The sequence below is a fragment of the Chrysemys picta genome, chromosome 13 (genome assembly GCF_011386835.1).
Source record: "Chrysemys picta bellii isolate R12L10 chromosome 13, ASM1138683v2, whole genome shotgun sequence".
Taxonomy (NCBI): Eukaryota; Metazoa; Chordata; order Testudines; family Emydidae; genus Chrysemys; species Chrysemys picta.
The window spans coordinates 26,837,784-26,864,796 of NC_088803.1; the positions used below are offsets into that span (position 1 = coordinate 26,837,784).

General features: G+C 51.4%; 1 protein-coding gene across 2 annotated transcripts in view; it reads right to left on the reverse strand.

Moving 5' to 3' along the window:
- SNTA1 (syntrophin alpha 1) overlaps nucleotides 1–25,020 on the reverse strand; it is a 67,322-nt gene extending 42,302 nt beyond the window's left edge. Inside the window, exons 1-2 of one of the 2 annotated variants that reach the window (XM_005295410.5) lie at nucleotides 24,589–25,020; nucleotides 19,277–19,462 (exon numbers count right to left, since the gene is read on the reverse strand). In XM_005295410.5, coding sequence (XP_005295467.2) covers nucleotides 19,277–19,462; nucleotides 24,589–24,856 — 454 coding nt within the window. In that variant the 5' untranslated portion in view covers nucleotides 24,857–25,020. The remainder of the gene's footprint in view (nucleotides 1–19,276; nucleotides 19,463–24,588) is intronic. The other variant, XM_005295411.5, reaches the window with a different exon arrangement.
- Between the last annotated feature and the right edge of the window lie 1,993 nt (nucleotides 25,021–27,013).

A 27,013-nucleotide genomic window follows, 5' to 3' on the forward strand; every position in this document is an offset into this window, starting at 1 on the left:
CTACGCTGCAAACTGTGCAGCAGCCTGTGGTTCTCCCCACGGGCACCGCATGCAGCCGAGGGGTTTAGGAGTCTCTGTGGAGCTTCTTATTGCTCTGCATGGGGCACACCGCTGACCGCAGGAACAGTGCCAGTGTGTCGCTGCCCAATACACCTGCTGAGACATCAGGAACCTTCACTGTCTCACCAAGCAGCCAGGGAGGGAGGGAAGAGAGAAAGGAGAAACCTCCCTGCCCCTAGCAGCTGGATGGGGGGAGAAAGAGAGAGTCACTTGTTCAGTGTTCGAAGAAAGCGACTCATTCTGTGATTCTTTACCAGTTTCACATGACCCCACTCCCACCTCTGCTGCCCGGCACAGATGCCAGGACTAGGCAGCCATCCAGGAGAGGAGGGAGAGATCCTGACCTGGATCAAAGGGGAACAATCTTACCTTCAATGCTAGACTATATTAACATAGGATAAAATATAAAAACTCAACAATCTGGGAAATCCCCACTCAACAACTTTCGTTACAAGTTGTCAGAGGCTGAAAGATGTTAACACTTACAGCTAACGCCCAGCTGCATAGTTTTAAACCTCCCTATCTCACATATACAAGTCTGGAGGTGCTAAGTAAGGAACCCACCAGTCAATATCCCACTTTCAGTTACTGACTATTACCAATCTAATCCCAACACCCCTTCAGCCTTAGCTCCGTGCCTGGGTTTGGTAGTTTAACGGAGCAATGGTGTTGGCCGCACAGACGCGAATACGTGTGCTGGCTGTAAAATGCATACTGTAGGTTTTTAAAAATAGGGTCTCAGAACCCGACTCTTCTCCCAATCACATCAGTGGCAAAAATCTCAATGACATCAGTAGGAGCAGGAGCAGGCCCTTGGCATTCAATATTTACATGAGTTTCATTACCCAGAGATGTGCCACTAGAGGGGAAGGCAATTCCTGCCAGAGTGAAATTGGAGTATTTAATTTGATCTTCACATTACTCCATTTGGATTGTATCATGTCCCAGGTGTGATAACATAAGTACTGGGTCACAATGGATTGTGTCTCATCAACATGTTACACTGACAATGTATTCATGGCAGTGTTAAGGTGCATCTGCATTTTATCCTGTGGAAATTTCCATCACCAAAAACTTTGCTGGCTTAGAACTAAATCCCTGAAAAACCAAGGATCTGTCCAGTTTTGGGAGTCTTCCTTTTAACCATCACAGACTGCATTAACTGCTCTCCTCAGGAAGATCCCTTGCAATTCCACTGGATACAAACACACAGTGCATGTACCAAACTCCTGGAATGCAGGCACAAAGCCTGGCCTCCTAGCCCAGCAGCTGTACCATGTCTCTGCTGTGGGTGCACCTGCACTGCTTAGGGATCCGAGGGGTCATATGCACACGGGGAAGGTTGGGGTCAGAGTTAGTGATCTGCATTAGAGCGTGGCTGTGTTTGCTGGAGGAATAGATAGTGCATCCCTTTCAACCTTAACCATCTTCTAAGCAAGAATTAGGTGTGGGGGTTTTAACGACTCTCCTGTAGGGTTACCATACGTCCGGATTTTCCCGGACATGTCCGGCTTTTTGGGCTCCAAATCCCCGTCCGGGGGGAAATCCCAAAAAGCCGGACATGTCCGGGAAAATCGGACATGCGGTCGGCGGCTCGGGTGCCTGGCCGGGGGCTCGGGGGGCCTGGCCGGCGGTGCCAGGCCGGGCCGGGGGCTCGGCCGGCGGTGCTCGGGGGGGCCCGGGGCCGGGCGGCTCGGCCGGCGGCTCGGGTGCCGGGTGCTCGGCCGGCAGTGCTCGGGGGGGCCCGGGGCCGGGCGGCTCTGCCGGCGGCTCGGGTGCCGGGGGCTCGGCCGGCGGTGCTCGGGGGGGCCCGGGGCCGGGCGGCTCGGCCGGCGGCTCGGGTGCCGGGTGCTCGGCCGGCGGTGCTCGGGGGGGCCCGGGGCCGGGCGGCTCGGCCGGCGGCTCGGGTGCCGGGTGCCGGGCCGGGGGCTCGGCCGGGGGCTCGGCCGGCGGTGCTCGGGGGGGGCCCGGTGCCGGACCGGGCCGGGGGGCTCGGCCGGCGGCTCGGGTGCCGGGCCGGGTGCCGGCGGTGCTCGGGGGGGCCCGGTGCCGGGCCGGGGGGCTCGGCCGGCGGCTCGGGTGCCGGGTGCCGGGCCGGGTGCCGGCGGTGCTCGGGGGGGCCCGGTGCCGGGCCGGGGGGCTCGGCCGGCGGCTCGGGTGCCGGCGGTGCTCGGGGGGGCCGGGTGCCGGGCCGGGCCGGGGACTCGGGTGCCGGGTCGGGAGCTCGGCCGGCGGTGCCGGGCCGGGCCGGGGGCTCGGGGGACGGGCTGGGGACCTGCGGTGCCGGGGGTGGGCCGCGCCTCCTCACCCCCACCCCACCCCCCTTACCTGCTTCAGGCTTCCCGCGACTCAAATGTTCGCGGGAAGCAGGGGAGGGGGCGGAGACTTTGGGGAGGGGGAGGGGTTGGGGCGGGGCTGGGGGCGGGGTTGGGGCCCCTTTAAAGTGTCCTCCTTTCGGAGGCACTAAATATGGTAACCCTATCTCCTGTCTCCCAGCTTCAAAGGGAAGGGGCTCAATCTCTTCTCTAATGGCCTGGAGATTCTCAGAAACCCTAAGAGCAGCCAGAAAGGAACCAATCCACAGGAAGAAGGCAGCACACATGGAACATAAACCAAAGCTCTTTCTATACCAACCCAACTGTGTGCCTGGAAGGGCCGGGGGTGGGGGGTATTGGGTGAGTGGGCTGGGCCAGGACAGCTCTACTTAGGAGCAGTGCAGAGGACTTCCCCTGGGTGAGCAAGATTTGCAACGTGGCACCTGACAGTAGCCCTCACTCACAGGAGAGCGAGTGCTTCAGGCCTCACCACGGACATTCTGCTCTATCTTAGGGCATGCTCCTTTGCTGGACAAGCTGGGACAAATGGAGTCCCCTTTCCAAACGGCTGCCCAGCTTGCCAGAGCAACAACAGGCATATACGAGCTCTTCTCTGGATCAGAGATCAATACACCAGAGCTCCCCTACCCTACCAACTCCCTGCCCTGGCCTAGTGGCCCCTCACACTCAAGTGACTCGGCAGAGAAAGGAACATGTGCTGGACTCTGTATAAACAGCACTCTTCGTTCAAAGGCCAGTGCCTGCCTTTCTCTCCTAGCCATGACGGTCAACTCTTCCTTACAAGGAAAAATACCAGAAGACTGTAACATTTCCTTATTACTACATCAAATTACAAGGGAGAATAAATCACTGAGCAGAAATTATTAATAAACAGAAGAATTAACAATCACACAGGAAGCAGCTAACTTCAGAGTTCAGTGCTGGAGTTCAGGGCATAGCCTGGCACCTCAGCATTGGAATACGTGTGAGTGGAGTCCATAGAGATAGCTTTAGCATTTATTTTACTTAGCACTAGCGCAAAGCACTTCCAAGCCTGTCTCCTGTAAGACACTGGCTGCAGTAGTTAGCATAAGGCTTGAGGCCTATGAACTTTGGCACAGATAAATGGACCAACAGTTATCCCTGTGTTTTGGGGGCCTGGGAACAGAGTGTTTTAGGGGGAAGTCTGTCCATAACGACACCAGCCAGCCACATGAGCTAACACCAGCTTTTGGATATTTTAGGATAGGAACATCTGCAGTTGTCTGACCACAAGAGTGCCATGGCAACAAATTGACGTATATGGTAATAAGTTGAGATCATTAATATACCAGCCTATAGGAGAAGGGCTCCCCAATGTTAGTAGGGTGAGAAAATACAAATAAGGAAGAGAGGAGAACCCCCTACTGAATACGCATTTGGCATAGTGGCGTCAGCGTAACATATTCTAAAAGTTGTATCCCAGCCAGTGTGCAGGAGGAGAGAGAGATGTAGCGTTTGGGAGGTGCCAGGGGGATGGCTACTGGTGATGACGAGGAAGGTGGTGGTGATGAGGAAGATAACGGGTAACACTCTGCAAGGGGTGGGGTGAGTATAGGGATGTTCAGATGTACGTTCTGTGTTATCTCTATCTACCTGGCAGGGTTACAGGGTTTGTGACTTTGCTAAATGTATCAACAAACTATTGTAAATACAGTAGGGTAACTGTGCACATCAGGGTTCCCAACTGAACAGTAATTTTAATCATACTGGGCCTGATCTTGGGACAAGAACCTGTCAACCCTCAGAGTGATAACTGGGAATTCTTAAGTATCAATATAATTAATACATAATCTATAGATCAGACTACAAGAGGTGGGAAGTTTCAGAGTGGAAGTACGACAAACGCACCGTTTCATTTGGGTTTTTTTAAACAAGGGATTTACTTTCTTGACAGCCACTTTGAGGACCAAATCCAAGGCAGAGGCCTGAGGTCCATACACAAATAATTAGCATACACAATGCATCTGCGATTGTGCAGACAGCTACTGCAACCGGCAAACTAACTAGACACCTGCACTTATATTTGTCATTGTGCACATGCCTTTACAGGTGTGTTATTCTGAGCACATGTGTATGTGTTCAGAACCTGGACCTCTACTCCATGACTCATGGAACACGGTCTGAAAGACTCCTGCATTCTGCTGGCAAGTCGCACGTCGGGATTGCTCAGGTCCCGCTCTTGGACCAGTGGTTCATTCACCGGCTGCGTAGCCAGAGAGCAGTCTGCACTCTGGACATGTCTTGCTTTCTGATTGCTCTTAGTGTGTAGGTAGTTACCTGATTGCTGCACTCACTTCACCTCTACTACAATACATCTCCACGGCCCTCTTACTGTTCCCTGGTATGAATACTGATCCCAGGAGCCAGAGCTCCCTTTCCCACGGAAACCCCTTTCTACGCTTAGGCTGCAGCCACTTCACCCACCTGCCACCTCGCCTGCACAAGGCCAGCAGCATGCTGAACCTGCCTGACACCCAGCGAGTACAGCTGCAGGTAAATCAGCGCAAGCTGAGCTTCTGTGTCTTGGGCAGCGAGTCCTTCAGGGCCAGGGATGCCCCCCCCCCAGCACTTCTGCCAGCACCCCTTCACTTTCTGGAGGGCTCCCATGAGGAGGCCGCTGCCCCTGGGAGGCCCAGGAGAGGCAGAGACACCCCACTGCTGGCAGGTGTCAGGGCCTGGGGAAGTAACCACACAGCTAGGGCACAGTGTGGGGCAGGGGGAACTGGGCACCAGGGCAGGAGGGAAGCTCTGAGAAATGGCCTGGCGCCACTGGCAGGGTCCCGCTGGGGGAGTCGGAGCAGGCACCTGGAGCAGTCGGAGCAGGGCGCACAAGATGCACCAGGCAGGGAGGTGGCTCTGTACTTCGGCCAGGGGATGCTGACCCCCATGATACCCGGGATCCTGGCTGCTGCAGCCTCCAGCAGCAGACATACTTGTTGCGGAGGAGGGGTGCTGCCCAGCTTGCCCCCTGCAGGGGAGCCGCACCAGGAGGAGGTGAGAGCTGGGCCCAATCCTGGACCCCCTTGCGCAAGGGATGAGGTGCTCTTCCCCTCCAGGGGATTCCAGCCCCGATCCAGGCCAGAGCAGAGCGATCTGAGTTCAGGTGGCCCGCAGCCTCACTGTACAGGAGTGATGGATCGGGCGGGGCAGAATTTTAACACACCCACTCCCCGCATTGAGAGAGCGATGGGAATGGAACACCGTACACTCCTCTGAAAGGTCTCAGTGCAACAGAAGGCAGGAAAGCAGGAGTAGCTGCTTCACCTTGAAACCTCCTGGCTACTCTTGGTTTAAGTCACACCTTGTTGTTTCTTTCAATGAAATCTGTATTCAATGTGTATTTTAAATTTAAAGACACATGTTCCCCTCTTTTCTCCATGAAACCTGGGATCCCCAACCCCACTCCAGTCAGCCAGGAAGAGCCAAGTAACCTGAGAGATTTGCACTCTCACCCACGCTTTGAACTTTTGACCAGCTAGCACTTGGTGGAGATAGTCACCGAAACCTGTGAGCAATCACATGGAAGCCTGAGTAGGGAGAGCTGTGTTGCTGCAGCACATTTACAACAAACAGATCCAAATACGTAATCTCCACATCAGAAGAGACCATCATCTGTTGTTACCTCTTGAAAAGATACTCACACAAAAGCTAACAAAATTCTCCAAAAAACAACTTTGCTAAGACAGAATCAAGGCTGTAAATAGACATCAGTTAAATTAAAACATTATTAAAATTTTGTAGTTATTAAAAAATGGAAAGCCCGAAAATCTATAGCTAAAGTTTCACAAATCACCTTAACTCTGACCCCATACCAATGCTCATCCTCTGCCTATCTACTATTAACCCATTATACCCAATCTGACAGGGCTTTGGAGCTGTGCTCTGGCTTTGCTCCAGCTACAGGCAAAAACCTGCAGCTCTACTGCTCTGGAGCTATTCCGTGCTCCAGCTCTGGGCTCCACTCCAAAGCCCTGCCCAATCACCATTCCTCATCCACACTTCTAGTATGGACTACTGCAAACCTTTAATTATCACACATACAGCAAAACCAGCAAGTTACCGAGCGAGATTGCCACAATATGTCGGTTATGGTTACCTCAGGCTGGAAATACCATCATCTATAGCACACTGTAAATACAAATCTACAAATCCACCCACTTCTGGACAGAGAGGCCACTGCCCTGGGCACCCCTACTTCACCTCTGCCACCGTGGATAGCAAAGAACACAAACACCTCACCTTTCACCCCTCCCCATGCCTAGACACAACATTGTCTAATAGCCACTTTGTGTCTGAGCCTAATGTGCTTCATCCACAACCCAAAATATACACAGGCCAGAACTCTCCATGTTGCTGCACTCTCCGAATGTGATGCAAACAGAGAACACAAGTCAGGGAGGCAGTGGGCAGACACATGGGGTCAGAATTAAGATTATTCGTGGAAATATATCTGTGAATTTCCTACATTTCAAACACCTTTTTAAAAATATATGATGGCAGCGTTCTAAGAATGTTATATTTACCTACCACCTTAGCTCACTCAGAATAAAGTTTTCTACCTGGAAAAATCATGCCTTCTTGTATGACTGCACTCAGAGAGAGAAGGTCTATGCTGCAAGCACATGTACACTCTGTCTCTTTAATGGCAAGAGGCTGGTTCTGAGCAGGGAGGCAGCGCTGTTCCTCAGTGGTCAGGCTCCCTGGTGTGTGGGCTGACATGATTAGAAATTGCAGAGAGCTGATTCAGCCTTATTTTTGCCTTGGTGCATATCATTATGGAGACGCTGTGGTCTTGGATGCCTATGGAAAATTTTCAAAGCTAACTGAAAAAACATGGGGCTGGCACAGGAGCAGCACAGTGTGCTGGAGAGAGGGTTCGGGAGTGTCCTCTTGGAGCTAAAAAGGTGTGGAAGCTGGAGGCACACAGCAGGAGAAATTACTCCAAGAGCAGCCACCTGTTAAAAACAACAGAGCAGCCTCTTCAAAGCAGCTACCTGAAATTTTAACACCTAGGTCAACTCCATGGCCACAGCAGGGAACTTACAGTCCCTGACCCAGAGCCAGAAGCCAAGGGGGCTGCCCAAGAGAATCCTGGCCCCACTTGAAAGGTACCAGAAGAGTCAGGTGCTTGGCCTTACTATCTAGACAAGAGGCTGTACAAAGAGCCGCTCCCAGAAGAGTCAATCTCATTGTGGTTCCTGCTGTCTCCGCCAGGCGAGGGTCGCCCCTACAGGTCCTAGTTTCCCTCTCAGCTGTGGTGACATGGAGGGTGCCCACACAGCAGATCTGGGTACAAAAAGAGGAATGCCGTTTTCCAACTGGCTAAAATCCATGTCAGTGTCTGGCCCCCCAGCGAGGAGCCGTAACGGAGAGCTCAGGATGTGATGAAACCCACTGCTGGTCGCTGCGTGGCAGTGCCCAATCCACAGAAGATGTGTGTCTGTCAGCCCCAGCTGGCGGGACCCGGCTCCTCAGTTCAATCTGTAGCAGCTCACACCCTTAGCTCTGGAGTCCCTGAGGTCACTCCAGATGGTGGCGCTGTTGGTGTCATTAGGCATAACCCTAGGTAACTCGGGAGGGTGGAAGACCACGAGTGTCGATGAAGCCTTTCTGCACTAGGCCTAAATGGCGGCAGAGTTACCTTGAAGGGTGGTCCCCCAAAATTGGTCAGATATCTGCTGGGGATGGTTCAGTAGGGGAAAAAAATACCTTGGGTACCCCCTTGTCGCAAAACTGTACCATTGAATCCCAGTATGCATTAAGGGACGACCCCTGGAAGCCGCAGGCCAACTCAACACATCTCCCTTCCCCTATTAGGCTGCGGCCAGTGGCCCCCGGGTTGGTGTGCTATCGACAGTTCAAGTCTAGCAATCACACCTGGCCCGCTGGAAATAGCACCTGTCAGTATTATTTATCCCCTGACAGTGAAGCTTCCATCCCTGTCTATGTTAACGGCAAATCCGACTCTACCGCCCGGTTCGGACCGTTTAGTGACACCCAAACAAGTAGGTGGAGTAGTGGTTATAATGGCTTGGTAGGGAATGGCCAATCCTTTTACATTTGCGGTACCTCTGCCTATAAGTGGCTACCGCATCGGTGGTATGGAAGCTGCTATCTAGGATATCTTGCCCCTCCCCTTTGTGTCCTTCCTAAACTGCCCCCTGGCCGCCCCAGACAGCGTAGATCTTTGTATGCCATCCCAGAGCCCATTACGGAAGGAGACAAGTTGGGTATGATCCTCCTCCCATCCTATGGGGTGGGACGGCTGGCACAATTTTATCATAGGCTCTCTATGTTTGTCACTAAGTTCTCCAATGAAACCTTAGCCATAGAGAAAAGCCTTAACTCAGAGCTTTACCAGCTCCGGTTGCTGTCCCTGCAAACCAGACAGGCCTTAGATTATGTTTTAGCCTCCCAGGGCAGGGTGTGTCCACTTATTGGGAGTGAATGTTGTACTTATGTCCCGGAAAACTCAGAGGACATTAACAAGCACGTCCTGTCGGCCGAACAGGCTTTCAAGCAGTGGAAGGCCCAGGAAAGAAAACCCACGGTTTTCGATTCCCTTTGAAGTTGGTTGCCCAACCTGGCAGGACTGGGGGGTGGCCTTGTGCGTCTCCTCCTCACAGGTGTGGTACTGTGCCTGGTCACTCTCCTCCTGATTGCTTGTTTTAAAATGCTCCTCCGTAAGCTTTGTGCCCCCTGTCCCCCAAAAGTCCCGATATACCCTCTCATTGATAACCCCAGCTTCATAGCACTCAATCGTATCTTGTCCACAGAATATGAAAAAAACTCAGCCAAAAGCTTGTTGAATATTCTCAAAGGAGGGAGTTGTTGGCGTCATTAGGCATAACGCTAGGTAACTCGGGAGGCTGGAAGACCACGAGTGTCGATGAAGCCTTCCTGCACTAGGCCTAAATGAACCAAATTCCTTCCATGTTTAAACTCTAATTGACCTCAAAAGCCAGATGCAGAAATTGAAATGTGTAACTGTCAGTTATCAGGTGCAACAGGCTGCATACCAGTGCCAAGCGGTAATAATGAGGCCTGCATACTTCTGGCTGAAAGGCAAAATAACAAATCAAAGGAAAGGGACAAAATAATAATTCCAAGAGAAGTTACTAACAAGCTGGACTTATAGCCGTCAAGATGATTTAATTGCTTAAATGTAATTGCTTGCTACTTGCTTAAAGTAAACTATTATAGGAGGAAGGGGGGGGGGGGGTGAAGAAAAAAGCCTAGCTGCAAAAAGAATAAAAAGGGAAAACTGCTTGTCTCAGTGTGCTTGATCTGAGACGTGCCAGTCTCCTTGCACCGCTTTGAGATCTCAAATAAACTTTGATTGCTTCTCCACCCTGGTGTGTTCGTTGGCGCGAAGCACACCGGGCAACGAACCCCGCTGTTGCTTTCCTTGGGCACTCTGTGCCGGCAACAGCGTCACAATGACACAGGCAGTTTTTGTATCACTTGATAATCAAGGCTCACAGAAATCGCTCCGTGGGACATCTGCTGTATTTGTAAGGATGGAATAAGAGTGAAACAGCCAGGTCCTGAGCAATTCTACCATGGCAGAGAGGACATCTGGCCCGCCAGTCCACTGGCTGGTATAGGACGTGTCCTGGTACTGGAGGAGAATTAAAACTGCTGGCACAAGCAATGAGGGGCCAAAGCAGTAGAGAATGACTAATGCAAACCTAACAGAGCCCCGACCCTGGGCAGGGAAACAGCTCTGAGACAACAACCCTTCGCTCAGAACTCAAAGGGGAACATTTCTGAGGTTCCAAAGAGTCTGGTTAATTTTTATTTCTGCACAGCCCTGACCTAGGGAGAAGCGGCACAAGAACGGCTCTGCCAGCAGCGCTGCTAGCCCACACAGGAACAGCCCTGGGCTGGTTCGTGATTTTGTTCTACCCTCCAGCACCCACTTGTTTAAGCAAGTTCAGCCCTGCGGTTAAACTGAACCCCAGCCTTCTCGCCCCATCCCCTTCTGCCCGCTCTCAGCATTCGCAGTAATCTGAGCGTTCATGGCCATGGCCAGCCCTTCTGTGCTCCGTGAGTCCAGGCTGAGCAGGTTTCCTGGCAGTGCTGACTGATTCAGCAGCTTTCCCTCTACTCCCTCTTGAGAGCAGCAGACAGCACTCTGAACTCTGTCTCTGCACAAAGGACACCTCTGAGAAGGCTGCCAGCTCCCAGCTGTGAGGCTATGGCCGAGGGTGGCTTGGAGGACCGAAAGCACTTACATGATATTAAACTCACTGTCACTTTTCTTTGGGCCTTGGAACGAATACAGGTCACAGCTGTAAACCAGAATCCTCCCTGCTTCAACCCTCGTCTGTCCACTGCCGCTCACCGGCCCTTGTGACAGCCATTTGAGCCAGTCTAGCTCACTGCCCCCGCTCTGGGCGTCCCTCCCCCACATGTTGCAGTTGGAAAAGGGGGCTACTTCATGGCACAGGCCTGAGCAGAGCTGCTCTAGTTGGTGCCAGCCCAGGCACACTTCTGAGGCACGGCCAGCGACACCACCAAAGGCAGAACTTCACCTTCAGCGGAGTGGAGAGAAGCTGCATGGCCTAGCGCTAGACTCTGCCTACAAAGCACAGCCCATGCTGCAACCCGCGTGGATGGGGCTTCCCTGCTCTGATAACCGAGCGAGCCAGACTGAAGCTAGCTGAGGTATGTCTGCTCACCCTGCAGTTCCACCCCACATCGCAGGGTAGCCACCCCCACAGACTCACCACAGCTGGTACAGTCTGGTTGGGGATGGGCATAGTGTAGAACGAGCCAGCTGTCTCGCTTCTGTTTGTTGTGGGCAACAGAAAGTTCATGAAGTGCTTGGAGATCCTGGGGGGGCACGAGTTACAGAAGTGCCAAGTGCTTTTCGTTGGGGTACTCTAGTTAAGGGTGCACGTGGGGCCAAGCTCTCGTTGGGACTCAATGGAGTCACACCAGCAGAGCATCTGGCCCACTGTGTAGAAGCAAAGAATTGCTCCCTGACTAACCCTAGTGTATCGGCCAGATTAGCAGAGACAGTCTCTCAGATTGCCCAGAAAAATGTCCCTGGATGGACCAGGAAAATCCCAAGTTTCAAGCCACCTACTTTCAGGTATCCAGGGAGGAGACTGACTGGCAAAAGACTTCAGCTCTGTCTACAATCTCAGCCCCTTTCCTTGCTTCCCACTCACTGCCCAGGGACTTAGTGCTCACCCACCTGCTTCCAGTTAACATTTTTGGAGGCAAACCAGAGCGCATGCATAGGTCAGAACCCCGGGAGAAGCTGTGCAGCTGGAATCAGTTGAGAAAGGAGGCAGGGCCGGGATACGTCTGAGGCACAAGGATGCTGACCTGAGCGAACCAAGCCAGACAATGGATTGGTCTTTTTGTGAAATGCTCCAAGTCAGGGTTCCAAGTGGCCTGCAAAACAAATCATGGCTGGAAAAGGAAACGGGAACGAAGCTGGAATCCAGGCTCCCAGGCTTGTCAGAGGAAAGAAGCCCCAGAAAGCTGAGGAATCGGAGAGACCCGAGCTGGGAAACCCGCAGTTCACCCCGCTGTCGATGCTGGATGGCTCCCAAGAGTGCTGTCGAGCACAGCTGGAGCACTCCGGCCACCCAGCTGCTCAGCTGTATGACTCACGCCCTTGCTCAGGGGACCTGCTCTTCAGCAAGAGCCAGAATGCCCCCCACCTCTCCCACCTCCCCAGCCTTTAAGGGTCAGTGGAACAAAGATACAGAGGGGAGAATTTAAAAAAACAACCCCACCTTCTTTGCTTAACAATGTTCTGTCTGCAGCCACATCAGCTCAGGCTGCAATCAGCTAAGCAGGGATGTGTTGCACCAGAGCATGGCTAGGAGAGCCTGGAACACTTCAGGTGAGGAAAGGCAGGTCCTGACCCTCGCCTCCCTGCCACCTCCCCCCATGCCATCATCACTGCTCAGTGGGGAGCAGAGTTGCACGAAGGCTAGGTACCATCCCAACCCCAAAACCTGGGAGCAAGACATGTTTATTTAGTGAACTCATAGTGCTGGAGCCGTCACGTCTTGCCTTGGTATCTCAGCAACGGAAACAGCCAAGGAAATGAGCATGTGCCGAGCTAGGACATCTGAATTCCTTTCAGTTTGGCCCAGACACCTGAACTGGCTTTCCTGCAGTGAAGCGAACAGGGCCCTGCCACGCTCGAGTGAGGTTACCTGCACCCAGCCACACTGAGCAATGGGAAGCCAGTACTTTCTGCTGCTTAACCCCTGTGAGGCTGCAAAGGAATCAAACGAAGACGCCAAGTCTCTGAACACAGGAGCAAACCTTGCCAGCTTCCCTTTGGAGTTTACCTGCTGGAATTTTTAATTTATTAAAGAAGCCTGCTGGGTCTCATCTGAGCCCCAGCAAACTACAGCGAAGCCCTCTCTGCAGCTCCGTGTTCTCAGCACTGCCCTCTAATCAGCAGGTTGAGTAAACAGTTCAGGTTGGGGAAGAGGGGCTTCCTCTGATCTCTCTCCCTAGACACAAGGCAGCTCATCCCAGCCTCATCCAGAATCTTTAGGAGAAAAGGAAACAAACCCAGGCCAAAGGAAAGAGAGAAAAACAAGCAAGCGAGCGAGAGGTTTGAGGAAGGAATTTCACAGGCCTGGCGAGAAAGGAGTTCTCGCATTTCTCTTTGGTTAAAAAGATCAACTTCCAGCAACTGTGCAGAGGAGCACATTCCACAGGATGATGTGTGGTTCCGGAGGCTCCGGAGAGAGGAGGAACCAAGCCACAGAAAGGGCTGAGCAAAGCTAAAAAGAGTTTAGAGACAATGCAGTTTGGGGCAGGGGGTGGGGGAGGGAAAGCCCTTCAGATCCAAAGAAGAGGGCAAGGAAGCATTTGGAGCCAAAGAGAACAGCTCTCCTGTTCACACAGGCCAAGTCTGCAGGGCCACAGTACTCCACGGATCTGAGTCGCCTTTGGGCTCGCTGATTAGCAGAGCTGAAGGGGAGGGCGAGTTTAGCTGTGTCTGAGAAAAGGCCCCTCCCTCCTCACAGCTGAGGCAGTTGCTGCTCTGCACTCGTAGCTGTAGGGCTGATGGGACACAGCAATGGAAACGGTGGAGTTTAGTTTATTGTTAGTGGATTGAGAATCCGCAAGAGAACAGCTCCTCCCTCCTACAGACCCCTTAGCAAAGACATTACAAAATCTCCCTCTACTCCCCCTCCGCAAGGTCTCCAGCCCTTCCCTAACTGCTGTGATGTTAGACGTAGCAACTCCACTGCCCGTCTACCCACTCGACAGAAACCAATTCTCAGTTACATCATTTGTGCGCTAAGGTGAAAGCATGTGACTGAGAGTTAGGACTCCTGGCCTCTATTTCCAGCCCTGCCACTGAGTCATTGCACAACGCTGGGCAAATCACCTCTGTGCCTCCAAACAATACAGCAGAGCTAGAAAAGGCACAAGGAAGTGTCGGAGAAGTAGTGGAAGGCCTGGCAAGACTCAATGCGAAGACAGATTTAAATGGTTAGGACCATTACTTAAGGGAGGAGAAAAATATGAGAGAGAGAGATAGTGCACTGTATATTGAATGTAAATCGGGGGTTCCTAGTAACCCTTTCTGAGCATACAAGAACAAGGGCGACAAAATAAAATAAAACAGGAATCGTTCTTTTACACAACACAATTAGTCAGTGGAACTCTCTGCCACAAGCTATTGCTCAGGCAAAGAGTTTAGTAAGGAAGATTCAGAAAACGACTGGACACAGATATGAATAATAATAATAATACCCACAGTTCCACTAGCTAGGATTAAAAAGGTATCAGAGATATCAGCCTCCATGGTTCAGGACAGAAATCAAAGACTAGATACCCAGGGTTAGGGAAAGATTGCCTTGAAGGCCAGTCATTGTCCGATTGTCCTTTATAGAGGCACAAAACGGAGGGGATGAGGTTACACCATCTGCTGAAGCAACTGGTACTGGCCACTGCCAGAGTCAAGGTGCCAGGCTGGATGGAAGTTAGAAGTTATTATTAATCAGCCTCATGCTGCCAGCTTGTCCCTGCTCCTGTGACACCTTGCAGGGTAGGGGTTTTGTGTCTGAGCATGACCAAGTCTGCTGCCAGTTAAGGCAGCCCTACTCGGGCCAATGGCAGAGAGGCCTATGTTCCTGGAGCCATGTCTGCAGCCCCTGGATTCATTATACCTAAACCTGGCCTTTCTCCCTGTCCCAATAGCCCCAGAGACGCTCTCCCCCTCCCCGATCCCTGCAGGAGCCCAAAAGGGCAAAAGAAAAAGGCTGCTCCTAAAAGCATTTAACACTGACCCGGGCCAGAGTGCCCGGTCAGGATGCACACAGGGAGGGGCGGCTCCATGCCTAGATTCTCCCCTCCGCCTGCGTGGAAGTGAGGAGTGTCCCTGCTGCATCCCTTGGAGTGCTTTCCAGTGGGCAAGACTCCCTACAATGGCAGGAGGTGAACAATGCATTGTCTCCTCTGGAAAGCAAAGGGATATCTTGGCAGAGGGCTGCACTGGCTCTGGCTCCAGGACCTTCTGTCTGTGCCGTTGAACCTGCCTCCAGGGAGAGACGCTCCTCCAACGGGACGCCCCAGGCTCTGATGGATCCCTGGGGACCCACCTGATCTTGGCTGTGACCCCTCTGCCTAACCCGCCCTTTGAAGGAATGATCTAGTAGGAAACTCCACAAGGCTGTCCCCTGTGTGGGTCCTCCTAGCTGGACGACAGCCTGGTCCCTCAGGACTAGCCATTGTTCTACAGGCTACATGGAGGGTTGGTCTCAGCCCACGGCCTAGCAGACTGGTGCGCAGGCCACAAAAACCTACACAAAACAACTTGTCCCCTTCCCTACAGGGCCCCAGCAGAGAGGCTAAGGCCTGTACTTGTCAGTGGGGCTTGGGGGCGAGGAGAACACTCTGCTGTCACCCCGGAAGGAGGCAAAAAAAGAACAAGAGAAGTCCATGAAGGACAGCTCCATCGCTAGCTGTTAGCTAAAATAGCAAGGAGGCAACCTCATGCTCTAGGTGTCCTTAAACTCCAACTGCCAGAAGCTGGGACTGGAGGGCAGGGGATGGATCATTTGATAACTGCCCTGGTCTGTTCATTCCCTCGGAAGCATCTGGCACCGGCCACGGTTGGAAGACAGGATACTGGGCTAAGTAAACCATTGGTCTGACCCAGTCTGACCCTTCTTATGTTCTTCTGTCTCTGAAGCATGCTGGTGGGAGGCAGCATGGGGGGAGCTGGTACTGCCCAGCTGTGCTTCCGTCTCATGGGATGTCAACTCAGCACCTCTCACCAGCACTAAATCCAGCCCGAGGAATGTAGGATGTGTCCAGCTAAGGGAGAGCGTTAGCATTTACACCCAGGGCCGGGCCTCAGCTCTGCTCAGCGACTCAGAAATCAATAGGGTATGCGGCTATCCGCCAGCTGAGCCTCTGCCCTGGCTTTCAAACTAAACACTGGGGAGATGCTAAACCATTTGCCATTGGCCGACTGACCGAGAGAGGCTTCTCTGGGGGTAGGGCCAGAACCCAGGGGGATCCCGGGCTGGCTCTTTCGTTCTCGTGGCTGTTCTGGCAGAAGGAGGAGGAGGAGACAGGTCACAACCAGGATGTTTGCGCTCCCCACTAAAACTTGACGTTAGCTCTCTAGCAGTCTGCCCTTCTTGTGCCAGTCCACCTCCGCTCTACCCGGGGTTGATAGGCTGGCAGGGCCTGCTTGGGTGAAGCAGGGACTCGGGCAGCTGAGCGCAATGTCAAACTCTCCCGCTTGTTGGACAGGCAGACCAGGCTAATTGATTCAGAGCACAAACACCACTAATCTCCATTGTCTCATCTCTCCCAGCCCAGTCACTGTGACTCTCTCCTTTGGCCAGTTACGGGTTCTCCTTCAGTACAGCATGACTGGCCTCTCCACTTCGCAGAGGACGTAGGAGTTCTTAGAGCAGTCAGGCCACTAACATGAGCCTCTCGCCAGTGACTGCAGGGTCAACCTTTCCCAGTGCCCAGCAGTTCAGTCTGCTGGCTCAGACGCAAGGCAGTGTGAGTCTCCTCCCAGGCGTCTGGATTGAGTGGGTCTCCTGAAACCTTCAGACACCTGCAGTCCTTCACTCCCAGCTCACCTGGCCATAACACTTCATCTCTCCTATAGCTCTGAGATGTGCCAGGCAGTCACAACTGCAATCAGTGAAGACAAGACACCTCTCATCGCCCTGCTGGGAGAGTCCCCAAAGCTTTAATGGTTCTCACAATGTCTCTGCCGTTATTCAAGTCAGTTGAGTTTTACAGATCACTCAGATTTGTGATCCTCGGAAACAGCTTGGTTTAAAACTAACATCTTCCAAAACCACTAGATCAGTATTCCCAGATCTCCCCTCTCACTGGGACCTGGGTGATGGGATTTTTTTAATGGTCATTATTTTTTTCAGGCACCAAATCTAGTCTGTTCATGCTGCTGTAGGTGAGGATGAGTCCAGGAGGAAAGTTGCTGGATAAGTACTAGCTACTCTGAAGTCCATTATTAAACTTTGGCTTTCAAGGGTTTAGAACTTGACATATTTACACCCTATGCCCCAGAGGCTCAGGGTTACACAGAACAATTGTCCATGTTGTCTAATTGCAAGCCAGATTCCAGCCCCTGCTATGGCCCCTTTATGCTGCTTTGGTAGCTTACAGGGGCCAAAAAGGGGGCAAATCATCCCATAGGGGAGCTGCCCCTCCTGTGGGCAGGGGAGGAGGTTCTCAGCATGCCAGGAGTGGGAAGAGATGTGACCGGAACACTCTGTGCTCTGGCTAGCCTGAGCTTTCACTGGAATTTCAAACACAAAACAAACAACATTACAGCTTAAAATCTCTCTTTTAGTACTTAGAGCAGGGAGCTGAACGGATTTCCCAGCTCACTGGATTTTCATCTTTGAATACCTGGGTTCAAATCTCAGCAAGACACACATGAAGATTAATATGATGGCCTCAGCCAAGTCCTGAGTTTAACCTCCGCTACCTGTTGGAAATTATTTTCCTAATACATTTATAAGGTTTCACAGCACTCAGTTTCCTTTATTTGTGCCAAAGGGCCACTTGGTGCTGGTTGCATCCCAAACACCAATATAACCATATACACTCTTGTATTTTATACACTAGCAGCAACACAGTTATAAACATTGGCCAAAAAACTTGCAACAAGTTCAGGCCCAGGAGACACCTTCCTATCATGGCACGGCTCCTGAGGGGTAAGGAAAAGCTCTGCCCAAGAGCCCTAGAAACCCTTGCTCTTCACACTCAATAGCAAACAACGGATGTCGTTGCCGATTAATGGACTTCAGCGAAAGACAAAAAAGGGAGTTTTGGGGCTAAACCCTGAACCTGATGCCCAGTTAACCCTGTTTTCTATATTTCTATTACTTCAGCCCAGATGTTCAATCAGGTTACACTGGTATTTTCAGGGTCACTACGAATACAACACAAACAACTCTTCTCTCTCATGATCTTATTGGTTTGGTCCATGCTTTGAGCACACGGCTCATGCTAAGATCCAAACTCAGTCTAAAACCAGCGATCACTCAGGTCTAACGTGGGCCTAGATTCCTACACTCTGACATTGACTCCCTCCGAGACTAGTCATCTCCACTCTGCCTCAGTGCATCTGGGGGTGAAATGGAGAGCGCAGTCGGAGCCTAGTTCCCAGGGCCCTCCAGCGGAGGTCTCAGTGCATGTCCGTAAAGCATTTGAAGCTGAAATGCGATATCATCACTCCCCACATTTATCTCTATCAGAAAGCACCAGTCACACTCTGTTAACAGAGTCTGATCAGACCAGGCCCTTCACTGTAATACCGGGGGGTGCTGCAGGCCAGGACCGAGCCGTGGGGGAGACCCAAGCGTGGAGCTGAAGGGGAAACACAAGTGAGGATTGTGGTGAAGACGGCAGCAGAGCCCATGGGGAAGAAAGCCTGCACTGCACCTATGCCAGATCTAGCCAGTAGCATCAGCATTGTGATCCCCAGAATGCGAAGTGACGCACACTAAGATCTGGGGTGAGCCGGGCAATGCAGAACTGAACTGAAATGCCACATTTAACCCAGAGTGCAGCCCCAAGGTGGCTCAGAGTCCTGCCCCACAGCCACCTTGGAGACTGAGCAGAACAAGCAGGTTCTGTCCATCTATGTAGGGAGATCCCAGCAGCTATTTCCCATTCTCAAATGAGCGGATGGAATGGTTTGTGCCTATTTTGTTTTTAATTAAAAACGGTATGTAAATGTATATGCAGATTTGGATCTCAGGCTTCTGGCGAACTGCCAGCGCAGCCCTCACTATTGCAAAGAGCAGGCACCGCGGATGCCTCCATATTGTAGCCCATCTAGCATGTAAAATCCCTTGCTGGTCAGACTGGCTCCGGTGGGCATCCCCCAGCAGGGAGCCTCAGCCCGGGCCCTCATGGCTTTGGCAAGGCTAAGCAGAACCCTCGATGGGATCGGGATGGCAAAGGGGACATGTAAACTTTCCTCAGCATTAAGAGTTTCCAAGTGGAAACTTCCTTCGCCGTGGTCCATCATTTGGTCACTCTGCCTTTGTTACCTGATTCAGGCATGGCCCAGCTGAGCCCCACATACCCTGCATTTTGGACACTTCTGGCCCTTTCCAGGGCATCTGGAGGGGAGCCCCCAGAGAACCCTCCGTGGCACCTCCCAGCACTGAACCTAGATGCATTGTGCAGAAATAAAAACAAACAGCAAATGCCATTTGGTGGCAGAATGGCCATGTTACAAGCCCAGCAGCACCTCTGGGGTGAGGGAATGGGGTCTGTATTTCAGCCATAGGGAAAGCACACACAGTCTTATTGGCAATGTTCGCCACATTCATACACAGGTCTGCTCTGGTACTTACCCTCCAAGACCACCTCCTTGCCAGTCTTCTTCAGTGCCTGCACTGCCTCATCGTGCGTCGCCTCTGAAAGGTCAGCCCCATTGACGGAGAGGATAGCGTCTCCTACATACAGCGCCTCTGTCTGATCTGCAGCCAGCCCCTTAAAGATCTTGGAAATCAAGATAGGCATTTTATTCTCTCGGCCGCCTGAAAAGAAAAGAAAAAAGGAAGTGGTTAGTATATAACTATTTATATACAGAAGGCGGAAAGTACTACTTAGATAGCATCCTGCTTAAACAAATCTGAGTGCCAATATATCAAGATTTAACTCATTTTCCCCAGTAATGCATCAGATTCGCAACCGCTGGTGTCATTTTTGGGTAGAAAATCATTTTCACTACTTTTATCATTGTGCAGAGGAGCATGAATCAGAGGAGGTAAGCATCTGACCCCACTTCCGCCCAGAGATCCTAGCAACTTTCCTTTTCTTGCTTGAATCTCAGAATATACATTCCGCCACATAGCTCATGGAAGAGAGATGTCCAGATACTGGCCCCCTTCTTGGAAATACGAGATTCCTCAATTTCGGTTTCAGCCAGTTGCTACACGTATGATTGATAGAGATGGCTCTTAGTCTTAGCTCCGTGCAGCAGCAGCAGGACAGAGCAGCTCCTGCCACATGGATGAAGCATCTGTTAGTCTCCCAGCAGTGATACTTGCTGCTTATTCCACCCCAGTCCAGGCCTGTCTGAGAGTTTCTAGAGGCTCTTCTGACTAGACATCAATAAAGTGAAATGCAAAAGAAAGGAAGCACAGATCTGCTCCCTACATGGCTATCTCACGTCCGGCTCTCATCAGAGTCTCTTTAGTGGAAATGCCACTGCTACCATGTCTGTGGATGACACCGAAATACGAAGTTTAACAAATACACAGGTGGCCTGGGTCAAACTGGGAAATGACCAAGAAAGTTTAGAGTACAGACGGCTGCAGGCATCAAAGAGCGACCCTGCTGGACTGCAAGAGACTGCGTCTTGGACGTAGCTCTCAATCCCTAAGAGCCATGGGCTGAGCTCTTCCACCATGAACAAAAGCCCAGCAGGAGCTGGAGGGGAAGAGAGGTTAAGGCCCTAGCCTGATACTTGGGACCCTGGATTCAATTCCCAACTCTGCAACAGGCTGTGTGACCTTGGTCAAGTCACCTAGTTTCTCTCTGAGCCTCAGCTCCCCACCTGTACAATGGGGATAACAGTACCTCACAATGGGGTTGGGAGGGGAAATACATTTCAGTTTGTGAGGCACTCCAGCCCTGCAATAAAGGAGGCTAATACAGAGGGAGGAGGGGATTGGAAAGGGGCATTTCTGTGTTTGTTTGGTAAAACTTTTAAGGCACTCAAATCAACAGGATTAACTCAAAGTCAATGGGAGTTAGGTACCTACCTAACTTTGAGAATGTGGGCCTCAGCTCCTCTGGTGAGAAGTGTGGCAACAGTACCTAGCCAGATGGAGTAATAGTCTCCAGCTCTCCACTCTCCGAGCTGGAAGGAGAGGGGCTCAGGAAGCGTCACTGTCTTAGGAAGTAGTCTACAGCACGAAAAAATGTGAGAACCACTGGGATAATCCTAGGTGTGCGCTTCCGGGGAGGTTGCTGGAGTTCCACTTGTTTCCTCGGAGAAATGGAAGCCACCTAGAGATTCCTGTCAGTGTTCATTCTTTTGGTAGGAAAGTCTGACGTTCAAATATGACATTTATTGCATTTGAATGGAAAAGTGTCACTTTGTAGTGCCTTCCCGCCATGCCTTCTCCACCCTCCAAGGTGCTAATGGTCACCTTCACATCTGCATGACCAGCTGCACCGGTTTATGGCTCCCAGTTTGGATTTTTATTACTTTGCTAATGCACGTGTCATTGCAAAAATGAAGCGTTAACTGAACGGAGTAACATTTCTCCTAGGAAGGAGCACCTTAGTGCTAATGAGAGCTGGGTGAGAATTTTTAGACAGAAATTTTTTTGCTGGAAAGTGCCTATTCCTCGATACCGAATTGATTTCCGGATACCCTCAGTTTCAACAAAAAGGTTTCTCAGGTCCAGGATGGAAGAGAGCCAGTGAAACCCACCCCAGAATAGCCAAAGAGCTAAAATTCATTCTAAAATTCAGACAAGACACAGAAAAGGGAGCAGAGAAACGGTGGGACTGGAATAGAGGAAGGGAGGACAAAGGTTACAAAAACAAGGCCATGTTGATGCTCAAGATTTACAAAAATGCACATCTTGAAGGTTTTAGTGGCTTTTAATTACAATTATTAACTATCCCTAACTCTTAAATAGCACTTATATATTTCATCAGTAGATTGAAGGCAAAAGGGGAGTCCCGTATCTGGGCAACGTAAAGGGATCAGAGCACGTTTCTGTGCAATACATGGTCTTTGCACGGTATGCTCCAGAAAGAAGCCCCTCCAGCAGTGGGGAAAGCATGAAGAAGAAGGCACAGAAGAATCAATTAGATCAGCCTAGACGCTCTAAACAGATGCTGGTTATGCTCCCGCTCCAGCAGCCACATTTTCCAAAGAGCTCATCTCCCATCTGGCAGCCAAATGAACTCTTGAGTATCTGTATCTAGATGTCCACATTTTTTGCCACTGGTAGCATGAATAGGAACATTTCGGCAAGGACTCAGCCGAGACAGAACAGGGGCAGAGCTCTAGACTTCACTGAACCAGACTGAGCTCTGTTAGTTTTGTGACTATATCAAAAGAAGTTCTGTTTTTGCTTTGCTGTACGGACTTTATTGAACAAGGGCTTGTGGGATGCCTGGATAAAGAGTCCTCCCTCAAGAGACTGAACTCACAATGTGGGCCCAGTTCCATATTTCTATAATGAGGAATCTCCTCAGCATCCCCCCGCACCACCAACATTAAAGATCTGTAATTGGAAAAGATCAATATACGGTAACAGCTCTCTAAGGCTGGCGTCATCTCAACTGCAAAACAGAGAGAGGGAGAGGGGGATGTGGATTAAGAGCAAAACAGATACAAAAGAATCAGATTATTATTAGATGTACAAGCCACTTAAATTAAAGACTTCTCTAAAGAAGGAAATAGGGGGAATGGTGCATTTGGGCCAGTTGCTAGCTTTTTTCTGCTTTATTCAGCTCCCAGATGTGCCCTGTCCTTTCCTCTTCCCCAGCCCACGTAAATTCTAGAGGCAAGAACATCAACTCTTTAACATTTGAAAGAGACCGACTTGGCTCCTGCGTTGGCTTTAATTCGGTGGAAATGTGAACCACACCCAGTATGTATTAATGGGCCAAAGCCAGCCTGGCAATAGACCAGTTTTCCAACATCTCCTCCTGTCAACCCTCTCTGAGTTCACTCAGATTCCCCACAAGGTGCATTATCTCTGTCTTGGATTTTGAAGGTCAAAGCTGTCTGTCTGCCAGGTGTGGCTTGTGAAGCATCAATTGTTAAAATAAACAACTGGGCCCTACAGCTGCAAGAAAATTATACCTTCACAGCCCCGTTCATTTTGTGCTAAAACTGTCTATTCCTCAGAGCTTCTTCCAGCCACTGTGCTGACTTCCTCTGAGCAGCAAAGTTGCACAAATGAGGTCGTTTGAGTTGTGCTGATCATGAGGATAGCAGTGCGTTTACAGTGCAGCCTTCACTGAGATTAATTCAGTAAGTGCGGTGGACTGCAGATTTTTATTTAGATATATTTTGGTAAGACTGATGGTATTTTGGAACAAAACTCTGTTGCAGGCTGCAGGCTAATGTGCAGGAATGCCAATAAAAGAACAGGAAAACACCCTTTCACATCAGTGACGGGACGATACAAATGCAATGCCAGTGCCTAGCCTGTGGGCAAATGCAAACAACCATCAGAATTCACAATTAAAAGACACTGAATATGACATGAACTGAATTATGTGGGACATAAGGGGAGAACAATTCTCAGCTCTTTTTACGCTTTCATGGAATAATTTATTATAGAAAACTTCCCCCTCCCCCATCCAGTTTAACCTTTCTGTTCAATACCACCCAACCCTGCTTAGACACATTAGACCCACTCACTTTTTCTCAAAAACAACGAGGAGTCCGATGGCACCTTAAAGACTAACATTTATTCAGGCATAAGCTTTCATGGGTAAAAAAAACCACTTCTTCAGAGGCATCACTTTTTCTGTATGCTCAGGCTAACCTAAGGTTAGGTAGGCACAGTGCAAGTAATGGGCAATTTCAGGTTCACAAACTGATCTCACGTGAAGAACAGGAGTACTTGTGGCACCTTAGAGACTAACAAATTTATTTGAGCATAAGCTTTTGTGAGCTAAAACCCATTTCATCGGATGCATGCAGTGGAAAATACAGTAGGAAGATATTGCATTCTAGATTTACAGTATGCACACACAGCACATGTAAACCTGCCAGCATACAACTCACATAAAAAAGCACTTTAAAGAAACCATGGCTCCAATCCTGCAAAGGTTTATGCACATGTTTAACTTCATGCACTGTGAGTAGTCCACTTGGCTTCCATGGTGTTGCTCACCACATGGACATTGAGTATGTATGTAAGTCTTTGCAGGAGCAGTGCCAAGTTATATTTGTATGTAAAGGTAACATTTTAACTGGGAGCTGATGCAACCTGTGTAACTGATATAACAGACCTAAAAATACACTGCTAGAAGACTGCAACTTTCAACCACTGCATATGACAGGGCTCTGTAAAATCATGACATTTGGAGTTTAGAAATTAAGGAGCAGAACCTGTCACTCTTGTCACGCCTCTGCATGGGTTACATTCCTAAGGCCTAACCCTGAAAACACACACGTGAGCGACTTCACTCTGCTCCTCCGGGCAAGTGCAGGATGGGGGCCTCCGGTGGATTCGCTTGTCCATTTCCAACTTCCCCAACAGGCACAAGCGGCAGTGACAGGTTGCTTCCCGGCAGCTCAGCCGGAGCCGTGCTAAGCGCCCCTCCAGCTCAGGGCGAGCGGGAGATGGGGGGCTGGGGCTGTGGCCACCCCCAGGGCATCCTCCCCAACCGCTTTAGCAAACACGGAGTTGGCACCCGGCCGCGCGCAGAAGTTAGTCAGGCACCAGCCAACTCCCCGAGGTGCCACAGGGCACCGACCGCCTCCAGCTGCGCCTCGGCGCTGGGCGCTGCAAGGTGCCCACCAGGGAGAGCCCGGCAGTGCCGTCGCTGGGAACCTCGAGCCAAGCGGCAGGTTCAGCCCACGGGGCACGGACCCTGCTCTCCGGAGCAACGTGGACAGGGGGGCGAGCGCCCGAGGCCAGCAGCGGGGCGAGCCCTCGCCCTCTGCCGCGCCCCTCACCTTTGATGCTGATCCCGAGCCCCCCCACGTCCTGCTTCACGATCCGCACCGTGCGCTTCACGTTGGTGAGCGACTCGGGCACCTGGGCGCACGGCTCCCCGCCGTTCAGCTGCGCCGGGGCTGGCGGCGGCTCCTCGACCCCCGCGCCCTTGCCGGGGCTCACGGTCAGGAAGTCTTCGGCCAGAGTGACCAGGACTCGCAGCCACTGCTCGCCCGGGGCTCGCAGCTCCAGCAGCCCGCTCTTCGGGGCTCTCCTGCCGGCCGCCATCTTCAGCGCATTCCTGGGATAGCTGCTGCTGCGCCGCCTCCCGCCTGCCAGGGGCCGGGGCGCACGGCGCGGAGCGGGGGCACCGGGCACTGAGCCACCCCCAGGGCGCCGCCCCCGGGCCCTCCCCCGGGAGGGACAGCGGGCTGCCGGGCACAGGGGCAGCAAGCCGCCGCCCCGCCCAGGGAGCCGCCCCCCGACACGCCTCTCCTCTCCCCGGGGCGCACGGGGCTGCGGCGGACACATGGGCACCGCCCAGACCTTTCCCTCGGAGCCGCCTCTCAGCGCCCGCGGGCACCAAGGCAGGGACCTGCCCAGGAGCCGGGCGCAGGGATGGGGGCGCCAGCTGCGGAGCCGGGCCGGAACCTCGGCTGCGGGCCAGGAGCAGCCTTCGGTTCGCGGCAGAAGGGGCAGAGCTCCTAGCCGGGCCAGTGCCTGCCGGTCCCAGGCTGGGGCGCCCTGCAGACTTTGGAGATCTCTTTCCCGGCCAGGAACAGCAGGGTTCATCCCTGATCCACGGCAAGAGGCCCAGTTACTTCTCTTTCCCCAGCACATCAGATACACTTGCCCCCATCTTCCCTCTCCCCATCTTCCCTTCCCATCAGCATGTGGCCACTAGGGCTAGATGAAGAAATATCCAGCCCAGCTTGTCCAAATGTTGCAAATCAATTAAGCAGGCAAAGGATTGCCAGCTCTTCAGGGAGAGGGGTGGTCAGAGTAGGGGGCTAGGAATTAGGATTCCAAGGACCTCATGCCAGTTCTGCCTCTAGCTCCCAGTCCAGCCTTGGGCCAGTCACTTCAACACAGATCCTTAAAATATGTAGGAAACACTATCCACTGCCACTGATTTCAGGGGACCTTAGGTGCTGTTGTCATAATTGGGCCAGCAAATTTACCTTAATTGTAAACTCAAATGTAAAAAGGAAGTGAAAGTTGATGGCAAGTATCAGAGGGGTAGCCGTAGCCGTGTTAGTCTGTATCCACAAAAACAGATTCCTCGTTGTTTTTGTGAAAGTTGATGGAGTGTCACAGTAACCTACGGCAATAAATGTCAATGGGAAAAGTTGCAAAAGGGAGACAAAAAAAACCTCAATACAAACCAAAAGGCCAACTAATATAGCTCAAGGACTGTATTAAACTCAAACCTAGTAAATAAGACAGTGTAAGACCAAAAAGCAATAAGCCAAAATTGGTGTGTCAAAAGTTAGGCCTATTGGTGAACAAAATAATAAAAGAATGGGCTATTCACCCAGCGCTCCCTTGGGGGGGCTTTTAAAAATGGAGACTTTGGGGAAACAATACAAACAGATGGAGGCTGTCGCAATGCTGGCAGATTGAGAGATGAGAGAAAGGCAAAAAATGAGCTCCACCATGACTGCCACCCCCCATGGTCACCTGGGACCCAGAACTTCTTCGTCTTAATCCTGAAGGATGTCCTGACCAGATGGGACCAGGGAGAGGAACCCAGTCCCAGATGACACCACCACCTCCAGCTGAATCCCAGCCAACACCTGGAATGGGAGATTGTCTCACTTCCCCTGGCCCTATGTGTCCTTTTCCTTTCCCACCTTATTTCTTCTCTTTCCTGTCCCTCTCCTTTTTCCTTCTGTCTAATAAGTGTCTGGCTTCGTCGGCCAAGACTGCAACACTGCTGTAAGCCTGTGACCAAAAAGCAGCTAAAAGCAATGATCTAAACAGCCCGATGCTGGTGCAAGTTTGCCAGGCCTCGGAGTGGCTAATAAGATTGTGTGCTGGGCCTCTGTTTCTCCAGCAGCAAGGTTGCAAGTGAAAGTCAACACCAGAGACAGAAGCTGTATTTTCTATCTTGGCTGTTCTTTTCTCATCCCTTTTGTGTGTGTTTGTCTCCTTTTGTCTGTTATGAAACAGGATCAGACTTTAACAACAGCTGCAGCCCATCTTCACTAAGTTCTTCTCTGTTCCCCCAAAGGACATTTATTGCCATTTTTAACGCCATCTAAAAAACTCTGACACAAAGAGGATTTCCCTTCTACAAATTCTCCACAGATTAAAAAGAAAAAACAACAACAAAAATGGTTAAAATAAAAGCCTTACTTTATATTTCAAATACTTTACGTGGTTTTCTTTTTTTCTATTTCTCTAATAAAAGATTTTAAAAGTGTTTACTGGTGTGTTTGCCAG